The 13,462-nt window shown below is 38.1% G+C and overlaps 1 protein-coding gene across 1 annotated transcript; it reads left to right on the forward strand.

Moving 5' to 3' along the window:
* Positions 1-7,695: 7,695 nt before the first annotated feature.
* On the forward strand, positions 7,696-13,086 carry FGG (fibrinogen gamma chain). Its single transcript, XM_074866624.1, has 10 exons — positions 7,696-7,809; positions 7,901-7,945; positions 8,379-8,562; positions 8,670-8,763; positions 9,749-9,879; positions 10,535-10,668; positions 10,799-10,983; positions 11,701-11,978; positions 12,319-12,488; positions 12,860-13,086. The coding sequence occupies exons 1-10, from the start codon at positions 7,735-7,737 to the stop codon at positions 12,872-12,874; spliced, it is 1,311 nt and encodes a 436-aa protein (XP_074722725.1). The 5' UTR covers positions 7,696-7,734; the 3' UTR covers positions 12,875-13,086.
* Positions 13,087-13,462: the final 376 nt, after the last annotated feature.

A 13,462-nucleotide genomic window follows, 5' to 3' on the forward strand; every position in this document is an offset into this window, starting at 1 on the left:
TTGGCGACCGCCCCCGTGTCACTATTGAAGCACCACGCGGGTGGGGGGATCAACCTTAAACGTGGAGACCCTGTTCAGGGTTGTGGTAATGTCAAAAGCATGTCAGATGGTCTGGTTATGAAATTTTTATGAAACCCTTTCTCTGCCCCTAAATAAAAATGTTTATTAAAAAATAAGGCTTTCTGTGGGAGTTCATGTCTCAGTTTTGACAGGAAGGGTTTCTCAGGTCCCAAACTGAATTTCTAGTCAGTGGACATGAGTAAATGTCACCCAACCAGCAAATTCCCCAGTATGTAAAGAGGAAGGATTTCCCAGTCCTGAAGCCTGAATCGGAGAGCTGTCTTTGAACATCTCCGCAGACAGCTAATCACGTAAGAGGTTCTTCAGAGTGACTCCCTGTCTTTCATCTGATGTGACAAGGACTGTGACTGAATCAGAGTCTTGCATGCTGATCCAACACAGTCACTGCTAGGTCTGCCTTAACAAGTACGCTTTAATTCTAGGTAGGTTTGAATAGTCCCTTGCAAATTAAACCTTTATAAAACTCGGGGTCTTTGCAGGAACACTGAAAAATACAACGTTCAGTCTGACACTGACGATGCTAAGTATACGATGATGAGAGGTGGTTTTACTGATGTCAAAAGTAGCCATGTTGGAAATATTTAAATAAGTACTTTTCAAAATTGTTGATAAAGCGGCCAGTTAGACTAACTTCTAATTGCAGTTAGAAATGATGTGGCTGAGAGAAAATAGAAAACAGTCATGCTGTGATCTTAGAATTTGGTTCTTTGTTTAGGGAGGTGAGATGTTTTCATATTGCAAAAAGACCATAAAGCACCATCTTCTAACCTTCCAAATGCCTAAGAAATAATGAACAATTACTGTACTAAGTTATTAAACAGGCAGAACCAAGACAGTCACAAAGAAAAAAAAGCTGGTTCCCTACACATAGAGAGGACCTGACTTTTGATTATTAAATTATTAGACTATTTAATTATTATGTTGAAAACTTGCAGGTTTTGAGTCCCTATAAACTAGTAAACATCCAAATAATCACAGTGGGGGAAAAAAATGTTATGTATATTTAGCTGTGTCCTAGATACACCGATGTGTATTTATTGTAGCTCCTTAAAGTAAATTTAGAAGAATGAACCAGAAAGAGCACTGTCTGGTACAAAATACACAGCTATCAGTATATCCATAAAGACAAATGCTTTCTGTAGTTAAATTTTAAAGTGTCTTCCATGTGTATTTCAGTATGTAATACATTGCAGTAAGATTCCAACATACTGTAACGTAGCAGAAAACGCAGCTAATCCTCAGCAAGTCTTGCAATGGTCTCAAATCCCGTGGTGAAATTCAAATGCAGTTTACCTTGGATGAAGCTCCATAAGCAACATGCTGCAGCCCTCACTCGCTTCTGTACTTTAACATATGCAAAATAAATGCCAATCACTAACAAACATAATCGTTTATAACCCATGAATATAAGTAAAACTCACACTGAAAAGGGTTGGGCCAAGATTTCGTGCTGCAAAACTGAATTTCTGGACGTGAGAAGACAAGGCTGCTCAAAGCAAGCGAGACAGAGGCCGGCAGATGGCTGTGTTTCACCACCATCCGCACCCGCCTTGCATGCAAAACGATCCCCAGCCCAAAAAGTGTCATCTACTCCTGCCAGCATCCCCTGTGCTGTCTGCACTATGCGGAGGCAAAAATGTGTGCATTTCACCCCGGATGAACAAATGCATTTCATCTATATTAAGATAGAAGTGTTCATGTGCACATGCAGAACGTTGGTGGAACAGTCTTGGAATCTAGAAGGTGCTTTATTCTTTTAACTTCTTTTAAATGTTTTTGTAGCATGGATTTTGAGAGCAACTGCTCGTGGTTCTGCAATGGGCCAGATCATCTTTTGTCAGAAACACGTTTAAAGCCCTTATGGAGCTTGAATACAAGTTTAGCAAATTTGCACATGGATGTTTCCATGTGTGTAAGAGGACTAATATCTTACGTGTAAGATACTAAGACAGTGCTGCAATACGATTAGTTCAGAGTCCATCATTTCACACGTGAGGTTAGGATTGTTTTGATGAAAACAGAGGCAAGTTATTGAGAGGCTCTTTTCCAGGTAGGCTTGGGAAGCAGTGTTCTGTGAAGGTCAAGTTGTAATTTTGGGATTTTGGCCTTTATGGGATTTAACAGCTTTTAGAAACGGTTTATTGCTCTTTGAGGACATCAGATGGCACTGTGTGGTTGTCAGTGAAGCCCAGAAGCTACAAGCCTATATGAAATTCATGCACAGAGGTGCTAGTAAAAAACTTGGCTGTATTTGCAGCCTGAATAGGGGATACGGGTCAACAATAATAGACACCATAACTCTGTCGCATGGTAGGAATCCACTGGCTTTTAAGACTAAGACAGATTTTTAATTCCTCTCATAAACTGTGAGAAGGAAGGTGAAAAAAAATCTTCTGGCTTTAATTTTTATGCTGGAGAAAGAAAAAGATTACAGAGTAAAAAAAAGAAATGAAAGAATGTAATATTTTTCTTGGTCATGGTTCAAATGTAGGTCAGTCTGAGATTCAGTTTCCTTCAGTAACCCTAAATACTTAGATTTACTTTTATTATGCTAGTGCCATTTATGTTTCAAATATAGGCCTGTGCTTCCCTCCCTGCAAACAGATTTGTGCACCAGCATAAAGCAAAGATAAAGTGTAAAGGAAATGTGAAATTCCTTCTTCTACTACCATCATCCTGAATTAACAGAGTTCAGAGCTAATCCTGGAAGTCCAGGAGGACAATGCAAAGTATGTTTTTCCAAAGCAAATACACATTCCATTATTTTTCTAGGATTTTTTCTGAGTCAGGCTTCCTCTATTGCTTGAAAAGTACAAGCAGAGTATTTCACAGACCCGGGTTTTATTGTGAAATACATTCCATTTTTGCTGTTTTTCCTTTAATGTCACTGTAAATAAGTTCCTGCCCTAACCAGTAGTATCAGCAGATACCAATATTTTAGTTTATTGAGTAGGCTCTGTTTAGTTTGTTGAGGCTCTGTCCTCTCAACTAATTACAAAATATTCAGCAAATATTTGAATTTATTACTTATCTCATTCCCACAAATTAGTGCATCTCTTTGTTTAACCAATGTAGTTCACTGCTCTTGCCCTCAAGGTAAAGCATACATTGCAATCTCTCTTTCGCAGACAGTTTGAAAACCAACCTTTCTTAAGTGAATCAACAGTTGAAAATGATCTCTGTAAATCAGTAAAGGGAGAGAATTTGCCATGTTGCATCTAATACCCCTATATAAGGCACAAACAACTCAAATGTGAATAATGATGTTTAAATGATCCCAGCACATGGTTTGGTGGTTTGTAGTATTTTGGTAGATCTTTAGCATGTTGAAGTATAACATCCTGTGTTCTGGGACTCAGGAAAACCTCAGTTATGACAAAACAATAAAATGTGTAATCTTCTGAACTGTATTGATTTTGTTCCTTTATATCACATTTCTGTTGTTTTTAGAGATATATTCTCTCTTAATTCCTTAAGATTTGAATAAAGTTTAAATAAGGTCTTTAATGTATGAAAATAAGTAAGCACTAAACAGAAACTATATAGGATTTTTTAAAAATAAGATAATAGCTCATTCAAACCATCAAACATTTGGCTTATGGACGTGAGGTATTTTCAGTACTTTAATGACGAGGTGCCCTGATTTTTGGCCTTTTTAGGTGTTAAATACTTTTGAAAAGATGTGTGTGGTAATATTTGAAGTCAAAATAAGAACAACCTATTAAAACAATGATGCATTAGCTACATTAAAAAAAACCAAAAAACAAAAAACAAACCCTTGGTTATTCTTTGCAGAAAACAGAGTGTCTTTTACATTGCTATGTTATATAGAAAAACTGCTGGAAAAAAATGACCTCCAGAACATCAGTCAGAAACCGAATTACTTTTAGCAGTCATGCATCAGTGTAGTTTCCCTGATTAGATTTAAGAAAATATAATATCCCATCATTAGTTAAGAATACATTCTAAAGCGAGTGAAAGTATCTCTTATGCTTTCACAGTGTACACGCGGCAAAATATCCCATGATTTTTTTCCAAAATGGAATGCCATAGCTGACATGAAATACATACATGTCACGCTTTTCATCAGAAACAGAACAATTTACAGCCTGTATTTGAACTGAAGCATAGTGAATGTCTGTACTGGTTTCATAAGCGAAAAGAAACAAAAGCCTGGAGGAAGAAGTCTGTTGCAGAGAGTGGACTACTGAATTGGCAAGAATGTTGCCATTTACTTTTTGCCCAAGTTTTGAATATTGAAAGAGAAAGAAAGATGAGTTACAAAACTTTTTTTTTCATTTTCACTTTTTTGTTTCTGTTTGTAAAGCAGTTGGTTTTATAGCACACTAGCAGCATAACTTCAATACTAGACAGCTTTTTAGTCATCTCTATTTCTCATCCTAATTGTCACTCTCTCATTGATTGAGAGATTCCCTTAGCAAAGGGAATTTTGCCCACTAATCTGTATAGCTTACTAGTAGTACAAGCAGCATAATGCATATTGATGATGGATTGCAAATCAAAGTAGGCAATTTTTTTCAATATTTACTTTTTAGGGATTTTCAACGTTTATTTTTCATATTTATTTTTACATAAGAAAATCAACTTCTGGAGTATCTGAAAAAAGAAAAAAGCAAGTTCAAGTCAAGTCCGCTGAACACTTTCAGTTAAAACAATAGCAAAACACCATTGGAAATGTTAAAATGGATCACTGTAGCATTTCTGAAATGGTATAGACTGATTTTTCAAGTTAGAATCTTAGGATTGCAAGTATGAGTCACAATTTTAAAAAACAGTTGTTTTTTCCAAGAGACCCATAAGAATACTCTGATATTCAGGAACTAATTTAAAAACATGAGCACATTTCTTCCGATTTGTATTTCTGAGGGAAGATTTACTATGAATAATGAGAGGGTGTTGGATAGTCTCTCAGTGGCTGTTTGATGAAAATACTAATCAAAACTGAGTGGAAGAAATCTCTTTTAAACAAATAAGGAATCACCTTTACATCTACTCAAAAATAAATTGCAAGAAGAAAGTAAACTGAGTTTGAGAACTCTTCCTTCTGCCTGTGCTACACGAATCATTCCTCATTTGTTGCCAAATCAGCAAATAGACTTACTGGAAAGAAAAAACTGTCCTCAACACAGTAAAATTGTGTTGGACACGGCTCAGGGTACAACTAGGTCTCTAGCACATTTGTTTAGTAAATGGGTCAGCTATTTTGCAACCAGGACCAACCAAGACAAAATGGTATGTAAGGTAGGCAAAATACTATATAGTCATTCCACTAAGAATACAGGTTGTTTTCAACTTAATGAAAAGCAGGAATAACTTATTTCTAAGGTGAAACCATAGAAGCAAAGAGAAGGAAGTGAAGATATGAAAGGAGTAATTATTCAAGGCTAAATCATGACTGTGTAATCAGTAAAGCAAACAAAAAAATTGTGAGTTTTAAATATTTACATCTTCTGCTAAGAAGTACAAGAGGTTGTAACCAGAAACACAACCAGGCAACACTTATAAATGCAGTGTACAGATCTTTGGTAATCATCAATGACATGTTTAATATCGATGCCTTTATGAATGTAAATCTATACAGTGATAATTTTGTGTTATCGCTGTTAACTCTGACAGAGTTTCAAATCTGTATGGGCTACTATTGGTGATAAAAGGGAAGGGTGTGTTCTTTACTCTGTTAAAGGATGAGGGATACCTGGATTGTATTATGTGCTTCACCTTTCATGTCATGAGCATTACGTTGCCCATCTGCACTCCTGAGTGTACATCTGTGGTTGAAGGGAGGCCAGTTATTTAACGAAGTTCATACCAGCAACCTACTCACACAATATTATGGTATCTAAGGGAATCTGCCACTTAAATTGTACCTCCAGGATCCTCTGGACCCTGTGTCATTCTCACGCCAACAGATAACCTGCAGCTGATGAAGCAGCAAAGCAAGCTCAAGCAATGTGTGGGCCACAGTGGCAAGAAGATTCGCTGGTAGTTCCCTGAGTCCCTGTTAACAGCACCAATGAAGAAACAATAGGAAACAAGAGCAGGTAGACTTTTACCCTGTTTTATTTACTTTATTTTCTCTCTTTAGGAAACAACTAACCATGTAAAAGGTGGATCCATGTCCTATTTGTATCAGTAAGGACAACAGAAGCATATTCAGCACGTGACTCTTGAAGGCAATTAATGCCAGATTTGGAAGGCCAAACTTCTAGCACTGGTCATCCTTTGGAAAGAACTTTGGGCAGCCTGGCAGCTATCTCACTGGTCATCAGTACAGTTACTGGAAAGCTGACTCTCCCATGAACAGTGCTTCAGCTTCACATAAGTGTCCCATAAATTTGATTTTTAGCATCATAAATGCTCAGATTTCCTTCTGGCAATATGTGTCTGGATCCTCAAACATGGTGGGAACCTTCTGTTTGACCAGATGCAACCAGATGAAAAAAGGATATAGAGGTTGGGAACGCTCCATGTTTCAGGACATAATCATCTCTAATTTTGTAATAGTATAAAGTCTAGCTTCAACAGAGTGTTTTTGTCCATGGATTTTAAATACCTATTAAGCAAAGTTGAAACATTGGTCCTACTGTACTGAGGTGAAGTCATTTGCCTGAAATCACAAAGACAACCAGTAACAACAGATCTAGCAGTAAGCCCCAGTCCCACCATTCTTTCTGTCATTTGGTCAAATATGTATTGAAGTCAAAAGCCTCATTCAACATTGTCTCATCACACATGATACTGTACAGACACAAAAGCAGGCTTTCTCTGGAGAAGCCACAGCCTAAAGATCACATGCAGGGCATGAGTGGAAAGCTATTAAAGCTGTTAATACCGATAGCAAGCAGAAGCACATATGTAAAATAATTTGTCTGGAAAAAAGCCCGTAGCAAAAGAAGGAGCCTGTCACCAATCTTGTGTGTGTATTGAATAAGGCAGATGCTGACAACATTAGTTCCCCAGCAAGGAAGCTTTGACCAAAGTTGTTCAAATGGACTCTTTGAGTTGAAGGATAGGGAAGATTCATGCTTTCATTGTCTGTGAGAAATACCACAGGTTTCTTTTCCAGATATAACACTGCCCAGCATGACTGCATACCTTCCTCTGCCTCAGTTTTGTCATCTGCAGAATGGGGAAAATTATGTTGATTCTCTTTGCAAAGCACGTTGAGATCTGTGTCAGGAAAGTACTAGGTAACCGTAAAATAGTATTTATTGTTAGGCTATCGATAGTTGTTATGCATAATTCAGATAGCTACTGTGGCTTTTCCTTAGGTTGTTTGAGTGAAACTTCTGCCAGCCCCATCCCAAAGCCATGTGTGAGTTTCCTTACGCTCATGTTACTTAGAAGTAGCATCTCCATGTCTTGTCTCACCTTCCTGCCTCCCCTGAGACCTCCTGGCTGGAGCAGAAATCAAGTGGAAGCAGGTTCTGAAAATGGGAGGAGCAAAAGATGTGTGCAAATTCTGGGAATCCACCTCAAACCCCCACCCCACCTCTTCCCACCACCTCCCGGTGCCCGCCCCCAGCTTCAGCCTGCTCCCTTAAACTGCTGCCGCCCTGGCCCGGGTGGAACATTTTCGGCTGCTGACAGCACGACTGCACCGAGCAGTTGGCAGCGCCTGGTGGGACAGACATGATGGTGCTGAGGTTACGCAGCTGGGCTCCCCTGGGGCCTCTCCTCTCTCTGCTCTTTTCTACCTGCACTGCGGTAAGTGAAGAGACGGTGTTATGAAACACATCAGCGCGGAAAGCGCTGTAGGAGAAAATTCACTGAAAATGGTCTTCTTTCTTCTCTTCAGTACATTGCTACCAGAGAAAACTGCTGCATATTAGATGAACGATTTGTAAGTAGCTGAACAATTTTCTTTTATCTTAAGAGTCTAATTAAAGCTTTCCTATGCTGATTATTAACTACCATTATCACTTGATCCTCACTGTTATTTTCAACACTTATTAAATGTGCTGCACTTAAACCTGTTATTTATTAATAGTGGTATACACTTGGCAAAAATGTACAGGAGGCTGCACTGTTGGTGAAAACATATATCCAGAAGATGCTACAAATAAGAGCTTGAACTGTTTCCTTGCTATGTGTGCACACATTGTGAAAGTAAACTGCCTCTATAAATTCAAATACAGCGGACAAAGTGGCAAATGCCTGCCCTTTTTTATCCACAATCATTTGTATAAGTGATGCCTGGAAGTTCCCCTGCCCAAATATTCTGCTGTCCTTTTTTGCTCCTGAAACATTGCGAATTACTATTCTTTCCTCTTCAGGGTAGCTACTGCCCAACGACCTGTGGCATTGCAGATTTCTTTAATAAATACCATCTGACTATGGATAATGAACTGCAGGAAATGGAGAGAATTTTGCGGCAAATTTCTAACAACACAGGAACAGCAGAGTATTTGATTCAGCACATCCAAAGCCTCTATCCTCCAGAGAAGCAGACACTACCAAGTGAGTATACAAAAATAACTACACAACTGAAAAATACAATTTATTTAGATTTCTTGGTTTTTAATTTGCCTAATTGCAATAATTTTATACCTTTGTCTGTTTTACAGATTCAATTGATGGTTTTACTCAAAAGTCCAAGAAAATAATTGAAGAAATTATCAAATATGAAAGCACTATTTTGTCTCATGAAAGTACTATACAGTAGGTATCTTCCACCTTTTATATCACTTGACAATCCAAATTGTTTTCTTTATGTTCTTTTATTAAGTGCCGCTAAGGCTCCCTCAGAAAGGGTTTCAGTGCTCATGTGGATCATTGTGCCCACACTGTCAGTAGTAGCTGCCTAGCAAGACACAAAAGGATTATGAGGATCTGATATTGTGTTCTCTGCTCATCTGCATAAGCCATTAATTGTGCAAGAAGTGCAAGATAAGAATGTCAGGAAGCCTGGCAATATTTTTATTTATGTTTCTTTTGCTGTGCCAGATTCTCCTAAAATTTTTTTCATGACCTTTGGAGATTTTATTAATGTGAGTTTGTGCTGTAATACAGAGTGTGTGGAATATTTGTAAAATCATTCACTCTGGCTAATTTTACTGCATATATCCATGAAAGTCAGCTCAGTTACATTGATATAAATCATAAGTAGCTATAAACTCAGTGGTAGTCTTTTGTAAATTGACATTGAAAATAAAATGGAAAGCATCATTAACTTTTCTGAATCTTAAGGATAGGTTTTTTGACCTGAATGTAGAAAAATCTCTACTTCTATAAAATTATATCAAATATGATTTAGGCATTCTGACACTTGCAGCAGTTTATTTACAGCACTTATGTTTTACAAATGCATCCGTAATTAAAGAGGAATAATTTATCATTTACTTCAGGAGAACAAAGAAGAACTTTTCACAGAGTTATATTCATACATCAATTACTGGTTTGAGTTTTGCTGATTAGAGTCAAGTCAAGGTTTGCATAAGGTTAAGTTTTGCATAAGGCTAAGCGTGTGCTTTCCTATTTTGGCTAGTTTCCTCAACTTTAAATATCAGTGCTAATAGAGGCACCCCCTTTTACAGGTGTGTATGTAGCAGCATGCTACATAGGTGAGGCATGTGTGCAGGGGAATGTGTATTACATATTCAGAAACAGCTGAAACAACAAACCATTTTTATGTCTCTCTGTTCAGACAGTTGACAGATACACATATACTGAACAGCAACAGGATCACACAGCTGAAACAGAAGATTGCCCAGCTTGAGTCACACTGTCAGGAGCCATGCAAGGACACGGCTGAAATACAGGAGACAACTGGAAGAGGTGCGCAAAATGCTTCTTGTATGGTAGACAATTAATTCAGTTACAAGTATCACCAGTTGGCATCACAGCAATGAGTTATTTGTAATCTTATGGGTCATAGATTTCTGCAAAGATATATAAGATTGCAAGTTATGAAACCAGATCAGTACAAGTGCTAGGTAGATGCTCTGCAAACAAGGCATTCAGATGGAACAGAGGTATGGCTTGCTCCTTTGGTCTTTTTGGCCAAAATATGATTATCCCAAAATGTATGCTAGACGTGAGGGACATGAGTAGAGTTTCCATGGACACAGGTCAAAGAGAAGATAACTCATTACCATATTTCTACTGAGTCACCTGAAAAAAATTATTTCATTAGCTCCAAAAGTGCCTTTTTTGTTGCTGTAGAAATTAATTCAATGACTATATTTTACATTTAAATTGCTTAAACTCTGTATGAGACTAAAATCGTCCTCATCTTACCCAAGCCCTTTGACCTTCAGTAGGATTTTTTTATGGCAGTGACATTAAAGTATGCGGACTAAATAGCTAACTTTGCAACAATGACATTTAGATGAATTGTATTTCTTGCACTAAGAAAGTTACAATATCAAATGAATGTGGGGATAGAACTGTAGCTAGATTAATAATGATCCTTTGAATATCTTTACTTCAGATTGTCAAGACATTGCAAATAAAGGTGCCAGAAAAAGTGGTCTTTACTTTATCAAGCCTCAAAAAGCCAAGCAGTCATTCCTAGTCTACTGTGAGATTGACTCATATGGCAACGGCTGGACAGTATTACAGAGGGTATGCCACTTACATATTGTTACCATGAGCAAGCTTATTGCATCACCACTGCTTTTATTTAACTACATAAGGTACATATCTTTTTGATTGAGGTTTTTGGGGTTGGTTTGTTTTTATTTTTTTCCCTCAGAGACTGGACGGGAGTGAGGACTTCAAGAAAAATTGGGTTCAGTACAAAGAAGGATTTGGACATCTGTCTCCAGATGACACCACTGAGTTCTGGCTGGGCAATGAAAAGATTCATTTAATAACTACTCAGTCCACTCTGCCATATACCTTACGAATAGAACTGGAGGACTGGAGTGGCAAAAAAGGGTATTTGCTCATGATGCTTCTGAAAATGACAGCTTAAAATCTACTGCTCCCACTGCTGCATCAGTACAGCTCTGAAAAAATGATGAGCCCTTAGACCTGCTAACATGCATAGGACACTGCTTCGGCTCCTGAACTCACAGCTGTGACAGCAGTCAGCATGTGTGACTTGTTGCCAGGCACACGTGCATGTCTGAAGACCACAGGCTGGCAGCCCTAGTTTATTTGGCAGAAGGAATCTGTTTCTTCTCTTCAAGTTTCTTCACATCTTATGCATCTCATGGACTAGATGATCCTTGTAGGTCCCTTCCAACTGAACTATGCTATTCTATTCTTTTCTGTGTATTCTGTTCTCCAGGGAGGCTTATTATCCTTGCTATTTCTTGAGACATCTACTCCTTCCTCCCACCAAGAATTTCCTCATGATCTAAATAAGCCTCAGGTTTATGAACCTGGGAGATATATATATGTGTGTTTATATAACGTAGATCTTTCACACATCACTGAAGACTAGTAGTCAGAAAACATGCCTGATACTGGAGCACAAAATTTGGTTGGGTGTGTGTCATTGAACTGAGGCACACAATCACACAAAACCAATTCCTTTCCAAATGCTAGGATGCCATAAATGCCTTTTCTGCTGTTCTAACACATATTTTTCATTTGTGCATGTACTGGGAAGGCAGTGTGCTCATATTCACCATTCTCCTTTGTTAACAGCACTGCTGACTACGCTGTATTCAAAGTGGGAAGTGAAAAAGACAAGTATCGACTGACTTATGCCTACTTTATTGGTGGTGAAGCCGGGGATGCCTTTGATGGCTTTGATTTTGGAGATGATCCAAGTGACAAATCCTTTACCTCTCATAATGGCATGCAGTTCAGTACCTATGATAATGACAATGATAAATTTGCTGGCAACTGCGCTGAGCAAGATGGATCAGGATGGTGGATGAATAGGTGCCATGCTGGCCACCTCAATGGCAAATATTATATAGGTAAAGTATCTTCTAAATACCTATAACCCAGGACACCACATTTCAGTGACAAAGAAAAATGAATCACTTTCACTGAGTATCTTTTGCCACCTGGATTTCCCAAAGCTGGCATAGCCCATTCTTTGCAATAACTGTTAACACCAGCAGTAGGAACTTATGGCCGCTCTCCAGCCCAAAGTGGGAGGATCAGTCCTGAGAGAAGGAAACTAGGGGTAGAAGGGCAGTGAACGTGGCCTGTTAGCATGCCAGGGATGGCATGGAGGTGTTAGTACCAGAAAAATGTACGATCACATTAACTATTTTAGAAAGCAACTGTTTTGCTCCAACTGATATTTTTTAGATGGTGTGTACACATCGGAAGATGCTAGTCCATCTGGATATGACAATGGCATTATCTGGGCAACCTGGCGTGACCGGTGGTACTCCATGAAGAAAACTGCAATGAAAATCATCCCATTCAACAGACTGTCAGTAGATGGACAGCAGCACAACTTAGGCAATACCAAACAGGTTTGACCACAGGGCTGAAAAGATATTTAAAATTACAACAGATCATAGTTATAATTTCAAACACTAAGCATGGGCAGCTGAAGTGTTAAGCCCACTTAATCATAGAGAAGTTGGCTTTGTTTACCATTTTGTCACAGAAATATTTGTACTTTGATTTTAGCATACCCTCCACATTACTGTTTCTTTTAACAGATAGATAGATGGATAGTCTCATGATCAGAAACAATCCCTTACCTTCATATGTTTTAAATGCTGCCTTCTTAATTTCCAACTAGTATAACTATGTATGAACACTATCAACATGTCATCATAGCCTTACATACTTCTTTCTTTAGAAGAACATTAAAATGCTCTCTTTTTTTCTGTTGTAGGTTGGAGACTCATAAAGAGACAATTTCACAAAGACTGGTCTGAACAGGGAAAACAATTTTTTTCTCTCTTGGACACTGAACTTACCTAACATTACACAGTTCAGTTTTGACTATAAACCACCGTTGACTGTAAAATGCCCAAGCCTCTTCCCTGAGCAGTGCTTACTTCTGTACATGGTTATTTTTTCTGTACAAATTCTCAATAAATTTTTGATTATTACAAAAAATCTGAACTTGTTATCTGTGCTCTACTGTTGGTCAAACAAACCAAAGTAAACTTTATGATGGTTGGAAGGTTACTCTGGTCTAACCTGTTTGATTCAGTCATTCCTGAACTGCATGCCAGTAGTTTCTGCTCTTTGTTTAGAGGCGAGTGTTGGAGATATTTCTCCATAAAATGTGGCTTGTTTCCAAAAGTTTTCATTCTGTTTTCTGATGAAATTGATTTGTGACATAGATCAAAGTACATAGCAACTTGAGAGAGGCCTAGTTTACTGCTGAAGGCTACTTAACTGAGTTTACCACGAAGTAATGAATACATTTGCAATCAGGATGTGTTAGGAAGTATACTATCAATGACCAAGAACAGATATTTATTATATC

This window comes from Strix uralensis, chromosome 4, assembly GCF_047716275.1.
Source record: "Strix uralensis isolate ZFMK-TIS-50842 chromosome 4, bStrUra1, whole genome shotgun sequence".
Lineage (NCBI taxonomy): Eukaryota > Metazoa > Chordata > Aves > Strigiformes > Strigidae > Strix > Strix uralensis.